The sequence below is a fragment of the Balaenoptera borealis genome (assembly GCF_965194805.1).
Source record: "Balaenoptera borealis genome assembly, chromosome: 6".
In the NCBI taxonomy this organism is placed as follows: Eukaryota; Metazoa; Chordata; class Mammalia; order Artiodactyla; family Balaenopteridae; genus Balaenoptera; species Balaenoptera borealis.
In genome coordinates, this window is record NC_138863.1 from 129,166,692 (window position 1) to 129,184,803 (window position 18,112).

The following is an 18,112-nucleotide window of genomic DNA, read 5'->3' on the forward strand; positions in this document are numbered from 1 at the left end:
CACAACAAGAGAAGCCACCACAGTAAAAGCCCGCACACTGCAATGAAGAGTAGTAGCCCTCACTCGCCGCAACTAGAGAAAGCCCGCATGCAGCAACGAAGACCCAACGCAGCCAAAAATTAATTAATTTTTTTTAATATAATAACCTAAAATGGAAAAGAATCTGAGAAAGAATAGATATATATGTATATATATATATATATATAACTGAATCACTTTGTTGTACACCCGAAACTAACACATTTTAAATCAACTATACTTCAATAAAAAATAAATATCATTAAGGAAAATTTTTTTCTAAATTAAAAAACAAATATGTGCAAAGAACCAAAGGAAACCATATCTAAAGAACTATATGAAAGTATAGGGATGATGTCTCACAAAGTAAAGAATATTGACAAAGAAAAAGTATAAAGAAAGAACAAACAGAAATGCTATAATTGTAAAGTACAATAAATGAAATGAAAATTTCACTAGAGCAGCTCAACAGCATGTGCAGAAAGAACATCTGTCAACCAAGAATTCTACAGACAGCAAAACAATACTCCAAAAGAAGGAGAGAGCAAAATGGCAAACTAGGAAACTCCAAGCTCTCATTCGTCCATAGAAACCTCACATAAACCAGAAGCTGTTTGAACCAACTTTGTAGGAGCTCTGGAAAACAAAGGTTTACAGCAATCAAGAGAGAAAAGACCATCTTCAAAATGATAGGAAAGTTTGGGGGCATTTTATTTGCCTTTGCCCCACTCCATCCCTGGTGTGGGGGTGGTCTTGGTCTTGAGCAGGTGGCAGTCTGGTTCCCAGTTCCCCCCAATCCTTCAAACTAGAGGGAGCAGAAATGACCTTATTTGAAAATTGTTGTGTATGTCTATTCTAAGTTGTCTTGGGGATACTTGAAGGATTAATGCGTGATGAAAGGTACTCATCTCTATTTCATATACCTCCGAATGCAGATGGGAAAATCAGCAAGCAGTGCTCATAAAAGCTACAAGGGGACAACAAACCCACAAGCACCTAAGGCAAGAGATTATGGGTGGAGATACACAATAGAACATCTAAGACCAGAAAAGAGATTGGCATGAGAGTCTGGGAAATTAGGATGTTCAAAACTAGGCATGTATACAAAGGAATTTAGAAAGCCACACACATAAGCTCAGGAAATTCCTGAGAAGAACTTAAAATTTCACCTCAAGCTGATCCCTAATTCAGAGGAAATCTAGCTAAGTGGTGAAGGAAGGAAAGAGGGAATGAAGATTGAATTCAGTCACCAATGGCCAGTGATTTAATCAATCATGCCTACATAATGAAATCTCCATTAAAAAAAAAATCCTATAAGACAGGTTGGGAGAGCTTACAGGTGGGTGAATGCACCAAAGTTCTGGGAGGGTGGTACACCTGAAGAAGGCATGGGAGCTCTGTGCTTCCCCCACCCTATGCATCCTTTCCATTTGGCTCTTGCTGTGTTGTATCCTTTGTAACAAATTAGTAAACATAAGTAAAGATTGTTCCGGAGTTCTGTGAGCTATTCTAGCAAATTATCAAACCTGAGGAGGGGGTCATGGGAACCCCAAATTTATAGCCAGTTAGATAGAAGTACAGGAGGCCCAGGAATTGTGACTGGCATCTGAAGCGGTAAGAGTTTTGTGGGACTCAGCCCTTAACTAGTGGGATCTGACTCTAACTCCAGGTAGATAGTGTCAGAATGGAATTTAATTGAATTGTTAAACATCCAGTTGATGTTTGCAGAGAATCAGAGAATTGACTGGTATCAATCTTTGGAGGGAAATAAACCTCTCATTTGGTGTCAGAAGTGTTATGAGTAAAAACAGCACAGTTGATATCATTTCAAATTAGATTGCTGTAACTTCAGGATGTTAGATGGACTCTTGATAGTAACCACAAAGAAAATATCTATAAAATATATTAAAATGGAAATGAGAAGGGAATCAAAATATGTCACTACAAAAAATAAAGAGAAGAAGCAGTAATGGAGGAAATAAGGGACAAAAAAATTATATAAGACACAAAAGGTACAAAATATATTATCTCTTTGATAATAGCCATTCTGATTGGTGTGAAGTGATATCTCATTGTAGTTTTGATTTGCATTTCCCTGATGATTACTGATGTTGAGCATTTTTTCATGTGTCTGTTGGCCATCTGTATGCCTTTGGAAAAATGTCTGTTCAGGTACTCTGCCCATTTTTTAATCAGGTTATTTTGGTTTGGGGTTTCTTTTGATGTTGAGAATTGTGCACTTTAAATGAGAAAATTGTATGGTATGTAAACTATATCTCAATAAAGTTGTTTTTTAAAAAAAACTTACTACATTTGCTAGGGGCATGGAAAGTTCATCCTTAGTTGGAGGAGAAAAAAACAGCTTGTATGCTCAGATTCAGATAGGTAGGTATGTGTAACAAAGTTTTCTTCTAGTTGCTCTTTTTGCCTCAGTGCATGTAAGAAATGTAGAGAATAGGAAATAAAGAGGTCCTCAACCTATAGGTCCCAGCATGTGATGTAGTAAGAAGCTACTAGTCTCCTTAACATTATACACAGCATTAAAAAATTCACCCTGAGGTTTTAAATGAAATTGTATCCAAGTCCTCCAAAACTTCATTCACACTAACTTGGTCAACCCAATATAAGGCAGTTGTCCCAGCATTTTCCCCTTGCTTACAGTCAACTGTGGCTAGCTCCTGGCACCATTAAAAAGTGCCCCTTTCTTACTGGCACTGCCAACTTCCTCAATCTGGCTTGAGCCAAGAGAAAAGGAAACCCCACTGGGAATTACCTCTATACTCTCTGCCCCTTAGGCTCTGGCTTGGGAATGAAGGTAAGGGCTTTACCTGCTTGTTGTCTTACTGACATGCTCTAAGTAAAATGACCTCAATGGAGCTTATTAAACTGCAGTTTCTGCTAATCATCTGTTAAGTCAATTACTCCCAAATGTACATTCAGACATTTTAAATCAAGGAGGAACTTGGGGAAAACTCCCATATCTAACACAGAGCCCAATAAATAGTCACTTAAGAAATATTTGGTAAATAAATGGGGAGTTTTAAAAGCAAGAGCTAATCATAGTTGGAAGAATAAATATAAACCCAGAATATCTGATAGTTATTTTTGTCAGACTGATTTAAAAATAACCTCCCATAAAAATAATGGCAAGACGGGAATAAAGACACAGACCTACTAGAGAATGGACTTGGGGATATGGGGAGGGGGAAGGGTAAGATGTGACAGGGTGAAAGAGTGGCATGGACATATATACACTACTAAATGTAAAATAGATAGCTAGTGGGAAGCAGTCGCATAGCACAGGGAGATCAGCTCGGTGCTTTGTGACCACCTAGAGGGGTGGGATAGGGAGGGTGGGAGGGAGGGAAGAGGGAAGAGATATGGGAACATATGTATATGTATAACTGATTCACTTTGTTATAAAGCAGAAACTAACACACCATTGTAAAGCAATTATACTCCAATAAAGATGTTAAAAAAAATAATAAAAAAATAAAATAAAATCAATGGGAGACTAATAATACATAAAAACAACAATATGACTAATAAGTTTAGTTTTTACATTTCTTTAAAAAAGAAACAGAAAAGAGAAATACGTCTTCTGAAACAAAAGTACAAGTCACTTCCACGGTATGCTACCAGCAGTAGATTCAATACACATGTAATTCACTCCCTTGTTCAGTGGTTCTGGTATTTAAAATAATTTGGTACAAGTAAGATCTTTTCTCTTTCAGTTGCAAAGCTGAATCACTTGACACTGATGATAACAGTCACATAAGTAACAACTACAAGAAATTTAAATTTCTGTAACTATGTACATTTTACATGCCAGAAGTTAGCATGTACAGAATTATATTCCTAAAAGCACTACTACTTCAGTGTATAATCTTCAAATTATTCTAGATTTTCAGATACTGTATTAAAAATTTCAAAAGGTTTTAATGTATCATGTAAATTATAGAACAGAATATTAAATTGCCATATAATGGTAGGTACTAAACACACTTCAAACAAATTTCAGTGTAATGGAAAGAAATTGTGTTGGCTATATGGAAATGGTAAATTTCCAAATCAACCTACTCAATAAAGATTCTGAAATTAAAAAGAAAAAAAAAAAAAAACCTGGGAATTCCCTGGCAGTCCAGTGGTTAGGACTCTGTGCTTCCATTGCAGGGGGCACAGGTTCCATCCCTGGTCAGGGAACTAAGATTCCATTTGCCACTCAGTGCAGCCAAAAATAAATTAAATAAATAAATAAATAAATAATAAACAAAAACTTAACTACAAAGCTACAGTAATCAAGACAGTGTGATACTGATGTAAATATACACATATAGAGCAATGGAACAGAATTGAGCGTCCAGGGGGAAAAAAGTTACATTTATGGCCAGTTGATTTTCTAAAAATAGCCAAGGTAATTTAATTTGGCAAAAAGACTTTTCAACAAATGATGCTGAGACAATTAGATAATCACATGCAAAAGATTAAATTAGATCCTACCCCACACCATGCACAAAGTTGTATCACAACCCTGTCTCCCATCCTGTCCCCAGCCTTTCTCTTAAGTGCCCATTGAAAGTTGCTGGAGAAGACCCTGCAAGTGTGTGCACACACCCCTTGCATCTGTGGTACCCAGGGATCCTATATTCTCATGCTAGCTTACACTCAGGCTTTAGAAATTCATTTTTTTTTAATTCAGCTGGTTTTTTCTTACTATTTTTACTATGTCCCCATATTCATCCTGTACTCTGCCTATAGTTAGAAAATGCCAGTGTTCCACTTCTCATTGGAGGTACTTATCTTTTCCTAGATTTATGGCTAGTTAGTAGGCCTGTGACATCAGTTCTCTGATATGTTCCCCAAAAATTGTGATTTGGGGGATTATCTGTTTTTTCTCATTTTTGGCGCGTGAATGACAGCCTTAGAGCCAGATGTCAACATTGCTATTTATAATGTCCATGATATTTATTTTCATTAAATCTATGGATTACATTAATCTATATATTAATTTATCTTCTTTATACTTAGCCTTCTTTTCTAAGCGTATGAACCTATATTTCCATGCAACTCTCCTTTGATAGTTCTGCTAATTTTATATTTTGATTAATAAATGTCATGCATCTCATTCAGTATTTCTGGATATTTTTGTTTATTATGAATGAGATGCACTTTAAGAGAAAATTTTCTGGATAGAAAATTTTATTTCTAGTACATTCTGTTACTTTATCATGTAGCTTCAATAGTTTTTCAGTTAATTCCTGTAGATTCTTTGCAGTAGTAGTTACAAATAATGATGATTGCATGGCCACTGTCTTAGTCGGTTTGGGACTGCTATAACAAAGTACCATAGACTGAGTGGTTCATAAACAACAGAAATTTATTGTCACAGTTCTGGAGACTGGAAGTCTGAGATCAAGGTGCCAGCATGGTCAGGCTCTGGCAAGGAAGCTCTTTCAGGTTGTAGACTGCCAACTCCTCACTGAATCCTCACATGGCAGAAGGAGGGTGAGAGAACTCTCTGGGGTCCCCTTTATAAGAGCATTAATCCCATTCATGAGGGTAGAACTTCCTGTAATATTGTGATTTATAATAAATATATATATAGTTTGGTCTTCATCCACAGTTTCTGGCTTATAGCTCCCACGACCCTTTCTAAGTGATAAGAGCAATGGGAGCATCTTTTGTTTTAGTATTTGGTCTTTTGTCTTCAGTTCCTGAAATCACTTCAGAACCAAAAAGGTGAAATGGGTGCCTTATTATTCATATCAAGCCCCTTTCAACCCCAGATGAGTTTATTTTAATGACATGACTTTTGGAAATCCCGTAGGGATGGTTGGGGGGGTCTTGTTGCCAGGGGAAGCAACCTTGATTATAGGGTTGGAACTGTCAATCCCACCCCTGAACTCAAAGGAGGGGAGAAGAGCTGGAGGTTGAATCAATAATCAATGGCCAATGATTTAATCATTGGCCTATGTATTGAATCGTGCATATGTACTGAAGCTTCCATTAAAAGCCAAAAGAACGGGGTTTGGAAAGTTTCCAGGTTGGTGAAACAGAACGCATCTACATTGGGAGTCCCCAAACTCTACAAGGACGAAAGCTCCTGCATGCGGGACTTTGCCCTAGGTATTTCTTAACCTAGCTGTTCATTTATATTTTTACTATCATTTGTAATAAACCAGTAATCAGATAAGTAAATGGGGTTCCTGAGTTCTGTGAGCTGCTTTAGCAAATTAATCCAACCTGAAGAGGGGGTTGTGCGAACCTCCCACTTATAGCCAGTTGGGGAGAAGCACAGGTAGCAAACTGGTTTGCAATTGACACTTGGAAGAGTCTCAGTAGTCCTGTGGAACTGAGCCCTTAACCTGTAGGATCTGTTGCTATCTCCACATAGTGTCAGAATTGAGTTAAATTTCTGGGACACCGAGTCAGTGTCTCTGAAGAATTGAAGAACTGCTTGGTTGGGTTTAAAAAAATATATCGTGCCTCCCAAAGGCCCCACCTCCTAACACCAACACATTGGATGTAGGATTTCAATCTATGAGTGTAGTAGAACATAAAAAGTCTATTGCAACCACTAATTTAATATTCTTACTTATACCTTTGGTCACAATGGTAGTGAACAATACTAACCTACCCTGAATTCTTCCCATTATTTCCAAGATCAGATATCATACCCCCTTGTTTTTTTTAGGGTACAATTCAGTGGTTTGCAGTCTATTCACAAAGTATTGTAAACATCACCACTATCTAATTCTAGAATATTATCATTACCCCCAAAAGAAATCTCATACCCATTAACAGTCACTCCCCATTCCTTCCTCTTCTCAGTCCTAGTATCCAGTAACTACTCTCTGTCTCTATGATATTTCATATAAATGGAATCATGCAATTTATTGTCTTTTGTGATGTATATGTGCATATGTTTATAATTTATATATCTTCTTGATGGATTGACCTTTTTATCATAAAATCTTCTCTGTCTCATGTAACAATTTTTGTCTTAAAGATTGTTTTTGTCTAATATTAGTGTAGCCTCTCTACCTCTCTTTTGATTACTGTTTCCAAGGTATATTTTTTTTCATTCTTTTACTTTCAACTTATTTGTGTCTTTGATTCTAAAGGGTGTCTCATAGATAGTAAGTATAGCGTTGAAATATTTATTTTATGCATTCTGCCAATTTTTGCCTTTTGATTAGTGTTTAATTCATTTACATTTAATATGAGTCAAATAGATGTTTTCTATTATACCATTTTTATTTCCCTCTTGTTTCTTTTACCATTTATTATTTTAGCTTTTTTCTTAGTGGTTGCTGTGGGGATTATGATTATCATCTTAATTTAAAACAATCTAGTTAGAATTAATATCAATGTAATTTCAATTAAGACAAAAATTTTGCTTCTGCATAACTCTGTTCCCTCTAACCTATTTTGTACTATTATTGGCTATATATTACACTTTATATGCTGTAGACCATTCAACACAGATTTATAATTACTGCTTTATGCAATTTTCATTTAAAGCAGATGGAAGCTAGAAAGTGTTACATACAAAAAAAAAACACATTTATACTGTGTTTTATATTTTCCTATGTAGGTTCCTATATCAGTGCTCTTTTTCCTTTATGTGGATTCAAGTAACTGTCAAGTTTGCTTTCATTTCAGCTTGAAGGACTCCTTTTAGCATTTCTTTTAGGGCAGGAGTAATGAACTCCCTCAGCTTTTGTTATCTGAATGTCTTAATTTTGCCCTCATTTTTGAAGGACACTTTTGCCAGCTATAGAATTCCTGGTTGACAGCTTTTTTTCTTTAAACTCTTTAAATATGTCTTCCTACTGCCTTCTGACCTCCATGGTTTCTGATGAGAAATCAGCTGTGGATTTTATGGAAGATCAATTGAATGTGATGTCATTTCTCTCTTGCTGCTTTCAAAATGCTCTTTCTCTTTTGCTTTTGACAGTTTGATTATAATGTATCTTGGTATGGGTCTTTTTCAGTTTTCTTAGATTTGTAGATTCATGCATTTCATCAAATTGGGGATTTTTCAGCCATTATTTCTTAAAATATTTCTTCTGGCCTTTCTTGTCTCCCTCTTCTCTGTCTTGAAATCCAATAATATGTATGTTGTTCTGGTTTATGGTTTCCTACAGGACCTTTAGGCTCTTATTCACATTACTTCATTCTTTTTTCTTTCTGCTTCTCAGACTGGGCAATTTCTACTGTCCTATCTTCAAGGTCACTGGCTCTTTCTTCCACCTTTTAAAATCTACTATTGAACCCTTCTAATGAGTTTCTCATTTCAATTATTGTACTTCACAGCCTCAGAATTTGTTTTATTCCTTTTTATAAATTCTATCCTTTTGTTGATATTCACATTTTGTTCATATGGTGTGTTCCTTATCTCCTTTAGTTATTTGTCCATTTTTTTCCTTTAGCTCTTTGAGAAATTTAAGACAGTTATTTTAAAGTCTTTGTCTAGTAGGTCTGATGTCTCGGTTTCCTCAGGGATAGTTTCTGTCAGTTTCTTTTGTTCATTTGAATGGGCCATACTTTCCTGTTTCTTTGTATGACTTGTGATTTTTTTGGTGAAAATGGCATTTTTGTGCTATAATGGGGTAATTCTGAAAATGAGATTCTCCCTTCTCTCTACAGTTTGCTGGGGTTTTTTTGTTTTGTTTTGTTTTCTGATATCTGGTGGCTATAGTAGTCCATTTGCTTAGGTACTTTTCCAAACTATTTTCCCAAAGACTGTATTCCCACTACTTGTATGTGACCATTGAAGGTTCTGTTCCTTTTGCTCATGTTCAGCTAATGTTTTGACAGAGATTTCCTTGAATGCAAGGAGCTTTAAAAAATCAAGAAAATTTTTAAAATACACACAGAAAAAGCAAACACTTCTCCCTGTCTTTACAGATTGGCTCTGTGCTGGGGCACTCCATCAACACTTGTTAGTCTTTTACTGGAATGAGGGCTAAGCTTGAAGTGAAAGTTCAAACTTCTCCAGTCTTTTCTCATCATGCATTTTTATCTGATCATGTGTGGCCTTCTAAATTCCCCCCATACAGATAGGTACTTTTGAATATCCTAGTTATCCAAAGAATCTCTTCAATTTTTTGAAGCTGGGTCTTAGGAAGTCTTTGTATGTCTCAACCAGTAAGCTTCTGCCCCCAGACATTTGTAGTTTTCTAGATCCCCTTACAGTGTTTTTAAGCAATTCCCAACACTTTTACAGCCTGTGTTCCAAGTTAGACAAAACAGAGATGAGAGTCTTGTGTCAGTCCTTCAGTTAATGGCAGATAGGTTAAAACAGACACACACAATAATTTGCAAGTAAGGTCTGCTCTTCTCCCTCTGGAACCAAGGACCAGGTTTTAAGAATGGTCTGTCATGGCTTAAAGGCCACCATCATGATAGGGAAGGGGTAGGGCAAAGGCAAGTAAAAATGCCATGAAACTTTCTTACCATTTTCAAGTTGACTTTTACTTGGCTCAGAATCTTGGTTGCTGTAAATTTTTGACTGGTTTCTAGAGTTCTGACAATGTTGGTTATGAGAGTTTCTGCTTGGTTTTCAATGTGTCTATGAAATAACAAGAGCTAGGAAATGTCTACTCTGCCACTCATTCTTCTGAAGTTTTAAATCAAGGAGGAAAAAAGGCTATGAACTTTGTTTTATGTTTTGAAGACTGTTTTACTGCTAGGGATTCTTTGCCTTTTCTTTTAAATTTTAGGATCAGCTTATCAACTTCTGCACCTCAAGAAAACCCTGCTGGGATTGTTTTAAGAATTGTGTTGAATTTATAAATCAACTGGGGAGAAAATGTCACCTTAATAATAGTGTTTTCTACACCATGAACTTTGAACATCACTTCATTTATCTAAATTTACTTTAACTTTTCTCAGCACTATTTTGCAGTGTTCAGTGGATGAGTCTTGCACTTCTTTTGTTAAATATAATCCTAAGAATTTTATTCTTCTTGATGCTTTTTTTTTTTTTTGGCTGTGTTGTGTCTTCATTGCTGAGCATGGGCTTTCTCTAGTTGTGTCAAGTGGGGGTTACTCTTCGTTGCAGTGCATGGGCTTCTCATTGCAGTGGTTTCTCTTGTAGTGGAGCATGGGCTCTAGGTGCATGGGCTTCAGTAGTTGTGGCACGTGGGCTCAGTATTTGTGGCTCACAGGCTCTAGAACAAGGCTCAGTAGTTGTGGTGCACGGGCTTAGTTTCTCCACAGCATGTGGGATCTTCCCAGACTAGGGCTCAAACCCATGTCCCTTGCACTGGCAGGCAGATTCTTAACCACTGCATCACCAGGGAAGCCCCTTTCTTGATGCTTTTGTCAGTGGAATTATTTTCTTAATTTTATTTTTAGATTATTCATTACTAGTGTATAGAAAGACAGTTGATTTTTGTTGTTGATTTATAAAACTTTTATTCACATATATGATTACCTACTTAGAAAATCTAAGGAAAAAAATCTACAAAAAAAAATATTACTAGAATTAATAGGTGAATTTAGCAAGGATACAAGATCAATGCACAAAAATTAATTATATGTATATATTAACAATGAGCAAGTGTAAATTAATGGTTAAAAACACCATGTAAAATAACATCAAAAAATCTGGAGAAAAATCTAACAAAATATGTCCAGCACTTGCTCCCTGAACTCTACAAAATACTGCTGAGAAAATAAATAAGAACAAAATTAATAGAAAGATATACTATTTTCCTGGATAAGAAGATTCAATATTATTAAGACATCGATTCTTCCTAAACTCATCATATAGATTCAATGCAGTTCTAATTAAAATGCCAACAGAAATTTTTTTTTTGGAAATTGCAAATTGATGGTAGAATTTAAGTGAAAAGGCAAAGAGCATAGAATAGCCAAAAAAATTTTGAGAAAGAACAAAGTTGGAAGACTCACACTATTTGATTTCATAACTTTCTGCAAAGCTACAGGAAAAAAGACAGTGTGATATTAATGACAAAATAGTCGCTAGATCAATGGAACAGAATAGAGAGTTCAGAAACAAACCCATAGATATATGGTCAAATTATTTTTGACAAAAGTGCAAGGGTAATTCAATGAAGAAAGGGTAGTGTTTTCAACAAATGGTGCTGGGACAATTGGATGTCCATAAGCAAGATTAATCTATACTTTTCTGCATATGCAAAGATTAACTCAAAATGGATCTTAGACCTGAATATAAAACCTAAAACTACAAAACTTCTAGAATAAAAAACAAAAGAAAATCTTGGTGACAATGGGTTAAGCAAAAATTTCTTAGCTATAACATCAAAAGCATAAATCCATAAAAGAAAAATTGATGAATTGGACTAAATTGAATTTTTAAATTTCTGCTCTAAAAGATACTATTATAAAAATGCAAATATAATCCACAAACTATTACAAAATTTAAAAAAACATATTTGATGAGACTTGTACTGAGAATATATAATGAATCACAAATAGTAATAAGAAAACAAACTTTAACCATAAGAAGTATAAAACCACAATAAGATACATATACACACCTATTAGAATGACTAAAATTTTAAATAAAGTCAATATTAAGTGCTGGCAAGGATGCAGAGCATTGGAACTCTTATACCTTGCTAATGGAAATTGACAAAATGGCACCACTTCTTTAGAAAGTAGTTTGCCAATTCTTTTTTTTAAATAAATGTATTTATTTATTTGTTTGTTTGTTTATTATTTATTTATTTTTGGCTGCATTCAGTCCTGGTTGCTGCACATGGGCCAATTCTTGATACAGTTAAACATATAATTACCAAATGATTCAGCATCTCACTCCTATGTATTCCTATGTACTCAGCCCATTCCTAGGCATTTATCCAAGAGAAATTAAAACTTACATTCACACAAAAACCCTATATGCACATGCATATAGTAGTTTTACTCATAATTACTAAAACTTGGAAACAACCCAAAATCTTTCAACAGGTGAAAGGATAAAAAATGTATACAACTCCATTCATCAATGAAAAGGAACACTCATCTTGAATGAATCTCAAATGCATTATGCTAAGTGAAAGAAACCAGACTCAATGATTCCATTTGTATGACATGCTTGAAAAGGCAAAAGTAGAAGGACAGGAAACAGATCAGTGATTACCAGGTGCTGGTGGGGAGAGGCAGAGGCTGAAGGAATTTTTGTGGGTGATATATTGATTGTGGTGATGGTTATATGACTACATATATTTGTCAAAACTCATAGATAAAGGCATCATATTTTGTGAAATTATACCTCAATTTCAAGTGTATAAAAACTATGTAAGGTGACCAATATTAACTAGAATTATTGTGGTGATCATTTTGCAATGTATACAACTATCAAAGTATTATGTTGTACAATTGAAACTAACATAATGTTATATGTCAATTATCCCTCAATTTTTAACAAATAGGGAGGGGAATCAAGATGGTGGAGTAAGAGGACATGGAGCTCACCTCCCCCCACAGATACATCACAAATAATCTACATATGGAATAATTCTCATGAAAAACTAACTGGAAACTGGCAGAAGAAATCCTATACAGCCAAGGTTGCAAGAAGGATCCCCACATAGCCAGGTAGGAGGGGAAGAAAATCATCATGTTGGTACTTGTGCCCCTGGAAGGGGACTAAAAGGAAAAAGGAGATCACAGAGGCAGACACTCACCTCGGGGAGTGAGAGGGTTGAGCCACATAATGGGTGTCCCAGTCCTGGGGTCCTATGTGGAGGAGACAAGCCCCCTAGGCTGCTGGGAGAACCACTGGGACAGATAGAAAGTATGAAAAAGCCTAGGATCCACTCGTGAGTAATGCCTGCCCCTGTGGTGCTGGCTTGCCTCCAGAAAGGATGGCGAGAGCTCTGCACTGGTGGCAGCTGCCTTGCCAGGCTCCCCAATCTGAGCTGGGCAAACACCCCAGCCACACTCACTCCATGCCACAGCTTGGCACGTGACCTAGAAAAGGTGGGTCCTGGAAAAGACTCAATCTAGCAATGTAGAGATGGCCATGGGGCCTGGGGTCTGATCCAGGTGGGGCAGCAGCAGGCAGTGTTGGCACTTGCACAAACAGCATCATAGAGGCAGCCCAGACCTTTAGCAGCAACGCAGGTGCTTGAATCCCCGTGACCAAAAATCTGTGCTCCCCAATCCCAGCCAAGTGAACACTCCAGCCCCACCCACTCCATGAAACAGCTTGGCACTGGATCTGGGGCTGCCAGATCATGGGAGATGACTCAGTATAGGACCAGAGGAGCAGTCCAGGGGCCTGGGGTATGGTCTGGGTGGAGAGGTGGCAACCAGTGTTGGCACTTGCTCAAACAGTGCCCCAGAAGCAATCCAGACCTCTGATGGTAGTGCAGCTGCTTCAATTCTTACAGTCACAATGCCCCAACCCCCCAGTCCCACCCTAGCAAATGCTGCCCACTCCATGCCACAACCTTGCACTAGATCTGGGACAACCAAAACAGGGGAAAGGACAAGACCAAGGTTTCATCTGAACAGAGCCCCAGACACCTTCACAGGCAGCACATCAGACCTCAATAAGCACACAAACCTCAAGTACTTCACCACTTCCATTCTTTGGGGCAAAACCCCAGTGACAGTAGAAGGAAAACACACACACTTAAAGGGAAAAAAGCCAGCTTGAACCTGACCCTCAGGGTTTCTGTACCAGCAACTGGGGAGCAGACCCTGCCCTTGACAAGACAGCAACAGCCAAGAGTAGAGAGGAAGTCCTGCCTCATACCCTATACATGCTTTAACTCCTCCAACACCAATGACACCATCTATCAAGGAGATAGTGCCCAGCACACCCTGAGGAAAGATGTAACTGGTGTCCAAATCATATCCAGCCCTTGCACCAAATACATTGGGAACACACCATCTACATAGGGATGCTCTCACATAAAAACACCCCTTCAAGACCACAATAGATAACTGTTTCACCTAAATTCATGGAGACAGAGAAAGTTAAGTAAAATGAAAAGGCAGAGGATCTACTCCCAATTGAAATAGCAAGAGAATCCCCCCAAAATAAGTAAGTAATGGAACAGAGATAATTAATCTACTAGACACTGAGTTCAAAGGGTTGGTAATAGAAAGTGCTAACTGAATTAAGAAAGAGTATCAATATAAACTCAGATCATTTTAGCAAGAAACTAGAAACTATAAAGACAACCCAATGAAACATAGATAATTCAATTTGGAGATAAAAAGCACTCTAGAAGCAAGGAATAGCAGACCAAATGACACAGAAGAATGCATAATGGTCTGGAAGATAGAATAATAGAAATCACCCAGTCAGAATAGCAAACAGAATGACAAGTTAAAAAAAACATAGGAGATCTGTGGAATAATATAAAGCATACAAATCTATGCATAATGGGGGTCCCAGGAGAAGAAAGAGAAAAGGGGTCTAAAATATATTTGAAGAAATTATGGCTGAAAACTTCCCAAACCTAAAGAAGAAAACAGATATCCAGGTATAGGAAGCACAGAAGGTCCCAAACAAGAGGAACCCAAACAGACCTACACCAAGATATATAATAATTAAAATAGCAAAAGTAAAGATAAAGAGAGGATCCTGAAGGCAACAAGAGAAAAACAAACAGTCAGTTACAAGGAAATCCTTACCCCACCCCCAATTAGGCTCTCAGCTGATTTCTTTACAGAAAGTTTGCAGGCCAGAAGGGAGGGGCATGATATATTTAAAGTCCAGAAAGGGAAAAACCTGCAACCTAGGATACTCTACCCCTACAAGATTATCATCTAAATATTTATTTATTTATTTATTTATTTATTTGGTTGCGCCAGGTCTTTGTTGCGGCAGGTGGGTTCCTTAGTTGCAGCTCACAGGTTCCTTAGTTGTGGCTCGCCAGCTCCTTAGTTGCAGCATGCATGTGGGATCTAGTTCCCTGACCAGGGATCGAACCCAGACCCCCTGCATTGGGAACACGGAGTCTTCACCACTGAGCTATCAGGGAAGTTCCAAGATTATCATCTAGGATAGGTGGAGAAACTAAGAATTTCTCAGACAAGCAAACACTAAAAGAATTCAGCAATACTAAACCTACCCTAAAAGAAATATTAAAAGGTCTTCTCTAAATAGAAAAAGAGCAAAAATCTATAGGAAAGGGAAAAACACAATAGGAAAGCCAAATATATAAAAGGATAGAAGATCACTTAAGCAAGTCAGTACATATATAAAAAACACTCACAACATTTTTGTAAAAGTGATTGTAACTATAATTAACAGCAAAAGGATAAACATGAAGGTGTAAAATAGGATATCAAAATCACAAAACGTGGGAGAGGGGAGTAAAAATATGTAGATCTTTTAGAATGTGTTTGAACTTATATGACTATCCATCTAAAGCAAATAGATATAGTTGTGGGTTAACATACTTGAAAACCAGAGTAACTACAAATCAAAAACATAGAATAGATTCACAAAAACCAAAAAGAAAGGAACTCAAGCATAATACAAAAGAAAATCATCAAACCACAACAAGAAAAATAATAAGAAGAAATGAACAAAGAAGAACTGCAAAAACAACTGTAAAATAAGGAATAAAATGGTAATAAGTGCATGCCTATCAATAATTATTAAATGTCAATGGACTAAATGTGCTGATCAAAAGACATAGGGTGGCTGATTGGATAACAAAGCAAGACCCTTCAATACATTGCCTACAAGAGACTCACTTCAGTGAGAAAGACACACAGACTGAAAGTGAAGTGATGGAAAAAGATATTTCATGCAGATGAAAATGACAAGAAAACAGGGGTAGCAATATCCATATCAGACAAAATAGACTTTAAAACAAAGGCTATAATGAAAGACAAAGAAGGACATTAAATAATGATGAAAGGATCAACATAAGAAGAGGATACAATACTTATTAACATATACACACCCAATACAGGAGCACCTAAATATATAAAGCAAATACTAACAAACACAAAGGGAGAAATCGAAAATAAAACAAAAATAGCAAGAGACTTTAACACCCCACTGACATCAATGGACAGATCAACCAGACAAAAAAATCAATAAGGCATCAGAGGTCCTAAATGACAGAATAGACCAGTTGAACGTAATGAACATTTACAGGTGACTACATCCCCCAAAAAAACAGAATACACACTTTTCAATGAAATTTCTCTAGGACAGACTACATACTAGGTCACAAAAAAAGACTCATCTATTTAGGAGGATAGCAATAATATCAAGCATGTTTGTCAACCACAACAGTATGAAACTAGAGATGAACAACAGAAAGAAAAAGAGAAAACAAGAGGAGACTAAATAGCATGCTACTAAAAAACCAATGGGTCAATGATAAAATCAAAGTGGAAATCAGAAAATACCTCAAGACAAATGAAAATGAAAACACAACTTTCCAAAAGCTATGGGATGCAGCAAAAGCAGTTCTATAAGGGAAATTCATAGTGATACTGGCCTTCCTTGACATAAAAGAAAAATCTCAAATGAACAAATTAACCTACCAAATACTTAACCTACCAAATAAAAGAAATAGAAAAAGAAGAACAAAACCCAAAGTCAGCAAAAGGAAGGAAATAATAAAGATCAGAGAGGAAATAAATAAAATAGAGATTTTAAGAAAACAATATAAAAGATCAATAAAACCAAGAGCTGGTTTTCTAAAAAGATAAACAAAATTGACAAATCTCACCAAGGCTCACCAAGAAGAAAAGAGAGGACCCAAATAAACAAAATAAGAATTAAAGAGGAGAAATAACAACTGATACCACAGATATACAAAAAATTATGAGAATACTATGAACAGTTATATGCCAACAAATTGGACAACCTAGAAGAAATGAACAAATTTCTAGAAACATACAGACTGCTAAAACTGAGTGAAGAAGAAACAGAAAATTTGAAGAGACTGATCACTAGAAGTGAAATAGAATCTGTAATTGAAAAAAAAAAAAAACTCCCTGTGAACAAAAGGCCAAGACTGGAAAGATTCACTGAGAAACTTTACCAAACATATAAAGAAGAATATATACATCCTTCTCAAACCATTCCAAAAGATTGAAGAGAAAGGAACACTGCCAAATTCATTTTATTAGGCCACCATTGCCCTGATATAAAAACCACACAAGGACACCATGAAGAAAAATTACAAGCCAATGTCCTTGATGAATATAGATGCAAAATTCCTCAATAAAATATTAGCAAACAAATCCAACAATACATAAGAAGGATCATACACCATGACCAAGTTGGATTTGTTCCAGGGTTACAAGGATGGTTCACTGTATGCAAATCAATGTGATACAGCACATTAACAAAAGGAAAGACAAAAACCACATGATCATCTCAACAGACTCAGAAAAAGCATTTGACATAATTCAACATCCATTCATGATAAAAAACACTCATCAGGTTTTAAAGAGTCCTTTAAGATACACCACCTGCATGTCACCTCAGCTTCACCTCTAGATTTTCTTTAACTCCCTTTACCCAAATCTACTCTTCAAACTTTCAGAACTACTTTTACTTCTTGCAACAGCCTTCCACCCTTGTCTAGGGTGCTTATATATATAATCTGATTTCTTTCAACATTGTTTGCATAGCATGTCTTCTTCCTTCAGATCTCACATCCCTTCCACATCACTCAGGAGAAATTAAGAAGTCCCTGCTTTGTTTACTCCCTGAGGATCCTCGTGCCCATGTTGCCTGCAATGCATTTTAACTGCTTCTTTGAATACTCCCTTAGCCGGTGCAGAAGGGATGGTGTGTTGGTCAGGATATATCACCCAGCAAAGAAAAATCCAAGATACCAGTCAGATTTTTACCACAATTGTCTAGTTCAGAACACTGGACCACTGGAGAGCACCAGGTCCCACGTAATATCAGTAAGGGAGAGCTCTCCCAGAGATCTCTGTCTCAGTGCTAAGACCCAGCTCCACTCAATGACCAGCAAGCTCCAGTGCTGGAAACCCCATGACAAACAACTAGCAAGACAGGAACACAACCCCACCCATTTGCAGAGAGGCTGCCTAAAATCATACTAAGTTCACAGACACCCCCCAAAAACACCACCAGATG

General features: G+C 36.7%; 1 protein-coding gene across 2 annotated transcripts in view; it reads right to left on the bottom strand.

Moving 5' to 3' along the window:
- OCA2 (OCA2 melanosomal transmembrane protein) overlaps positions 1-18,112 on the bottom strand; it is a 299,659-nt gene that overhangs the window by 243,869 nt on the left and 37,678 nt on the right. Inside the window, exon 3 of one of the 2 annotated variants that reach the window (XM_082395481.1) lies at positions 737-823. The exons of the other annotated variant lie outside the window; for it this stretch is intronic. Within the exon in view, the coding sequence (XP_082251607.1) occupies positions 737-823 (87 nt within the window). The remainder of the gene's footprint in view (positions 1-736; positions 824-18,112) is intronic. 2 annotated transcript variants of the gene reach the window in all.